Source organism: Cucurbita pepo, unplaced genomic scaffold (assembly GCF_002806865.2).
Source record: "Cucurbita pepo subsp. pepo cultivar mu-cu-16 unplaced genomic scaffold, ASM280686v2 Cp4.1_scaffold001794, whole genome shotgun sequence".
Classification (NCBI taxonomy): domain Eukaryota; kingdom Viridiplantae; phylum Streptophyta; class Magnoliopsida; order Cucurbitales; family Cucurbitaceae; genus Cucurbita; species Cucurbita pepo.
The window spans coordinates 1-2,176 of NW_019647902.1; the positions used below are offsets into that span (position 1 = coordinate 1).

General features: G+C 36.6%; 1 protein-coding gene across 1 annotated transcript; it reads left to right on the plus strand.

The window, feature by feature from the left end:
* Positions 1 to 6: 6 nt before the first annotated feature.
* LOC111786497 (casein kinase II subunit alpha-2-like) lies at positions 7 to 1,916 on the plus strand. The gene is made up of 6 exons (XM_023666743.1): positions 7 to 39; positions 161 to 226; positions 326 to 408; positions 888 to 951; positions 1,051 to 1,119; positions 1,634 to 1,916. The coding sequence occupies exons 1-6, from the start codon at positions 7 to 9 to the stop codon at positions 1,691 to 1,693; spliced, it is 375 nt and encodes a 124-aa protein (XP_023522511.1). The 3' UTR covers positions 1,694 to 1,916.
* The last annotated feature ends 260 nt before the right edge of the window (positions 1,917 to 2,176 follow it).

Below are 2,176 nucleotides of genomic sequence, written 5' to 3' on the forward strand. Positions count from 1 at the left end.
TTGGATATGTGGAGCCTGGGTTGTATGTTTGCTGGAATGGTGAGGATTGGGACTACAAAAGCCTTACTAAAGTCTGGTCTCTTTTTCATGGTCATGCAAATGGTGTAAAAAATGGCTTTGACGAAATGAGCTTGCTCAAGGCCCTTTTCTTTTCTTGCAGATTTTTCGGAAGGAACCATTCTTCTATGGTCACGACAATCATGACCAGCTTGTCAAAATTGCCAAGGTACTTGTTCATCTTTTTTTCCATATTGGTTGGTTATTTTAACTTTCATTGCCACCTTTGCCTCCACTTTATTTATGATGAATAACGAATATTACTCAGGTTTTGGGGACAGATGAGTTGAATGCGTATCTGAACAAATATCAACTGATTCTTGATCCACAACTTGAAGCCCTTGTTGGAAGGTCTCTCTCTCTCTCTCTCTCTCTCATGGACTTATTGCTTCAAAGAAACTCTAGTATTCAAGATCAAATGTCTATGACAAATCGAATAGTTGAATTTTATAGTCAAATTAATGCAGCATGATTAATTTTTTTATTTGTGTTATTGAAGAGGATTCATCGGTTATTGGAAATGATCGAGTTTTTGCTGTTTCTTTAATTATAATTATTAGTTGTATGAAAACAACCTGTTGTAAATTCTGTTATTTCTAAACCGACCCAATCAACTTCAATTTATGTCATATTTCAACATCTTCATGGCTCCATAACTCTGTACTTGCATAAATTAGAGGAAACATAGCCCTAGCATAGTTGCAGAAATTGTGAAAANTCATCACGATATGAACAATCTGTTCCCAAGACTAGGCATGAATATGCTTTTCGATCATTTATCTGCTATCCTTGGTTGTATAAAACTTGTCTTCCCATGGTTTATAATGCAGGCATAGCCGCAAGCCATGGTCAAGATTTATCAATGGTGATAACCAGCATCTTGTATCCCCTGAGGTCAGTTATGTTCTTGAGTCAATGGACTACTACAATAAGTTTCTTATTTATATTTACGTTGTGTGACTTTTCATTTATGGTTGTCTTCTCTACGCATAGGCAATTGATTTTCTGGATAAGCTTCTTCGATACGACCATCAAGATAGGCTCACTGCAAGAGAAGCAATGGTACTTATCAACTTCTCTTCTATTTGAGTTAAGCTGTGTGTTCTCATTTATCACGTTGTTCCGGTTAATAGTTTCTTCATCAATTTCTTTTCTGTTTGGTTTAGGGTGCATCTTTGTCCCCCTGGTTAATTTTCCGACCCTAGAAATACAGCCTGCCACCATCTCTGACATTCAATTACTATTACCAACTCTAGAGTTCAATATTTTTTGCGTTTCGTAAAAAAAGAATTACAGAAATTTGAACTTGTCTAATCTACCATAAAAGTCAGTGCCTCGTTCAAAAGGTAGGTTCATCAGCTTGGACTTAGTGTAACTTGATTTGTTTGGGTTTTATGAAGCCATGTAATTGGCGAGTTTGTATCAAGCAACCTGTAATACATAACATATACTTAGTTGCAAACCACTGGTTACACAAATAGAACTCATCAGTCAAATGTTCTAACTCTTAGTATGGCAAAGTTTTTGTACAGGTCTGACAGAGATTTCCTAATTTCTGAAAATTGATTGTTTGCAGGCTCATCCATACTTCTTCCAGGTGAGAACTGCGGAGAACAGCAGGCTGCGAACGCAATAACCCGATGTGTAGAGGTTAAATTTTAATAGCACTTTGCTCATTGTGGCGTTAGTTGTAAGCCTAGGCTCTCTTTTCCCACCCACCTAGGCGGTTGGTTAGCTCATACAGTTGCTTGGCTCTTCTGTGTTCTGTAATATTGAGACATTCTCCTACTACTCACTCCGATGTATATTTTCCCTCCTTTTATGAGGTCTTACTATGGAAATTATAACTTTGGTTGCTACCCTCGCTCGTCTCTCTATTTCTTTATGCTTTGCTCAAACTTTTTTGGCTTGGAATTGCTTTAGGCCGTGTTAATAGCCTTATATCTTGTTTGATAGCTATTTGAGGCTACAAGAAATTGAAAAATAAAAATTTAAAAACAGAAAACAAAAATGAAATCATCATCCAATAATTGGTACAGAGTTCTACCAAATTGGATCATGTGTTTGAGTGTCACAGTTGCTTTCTTTTGTGATTGGTAATACAATTGTGTATCATTGA

Excerpts from the sequence above, each read along its gene's own strand:
- LOC111786497 (XM_023666743.1), top strand. The coding sequence starts at position 7 with ATGTGGAGCCTGGGTTGTATGTTTGCTGGAATG. Across the intron at positions 40-160 it reads GTTGTATGTTTGCTGGAATG|ATTTTTCGGAAGGAACCATT; the intron begins GTGAGGATTGGG and ends CTTTTCTTGCAG. Across the intron at positions 409-887 it reads CTTGAAGCCCTTGTTGGAAG|GCATAGCCGCAAGCCATGGT; the intron begins GTCTCTCTCTCT and ends TTTATAATGCAG.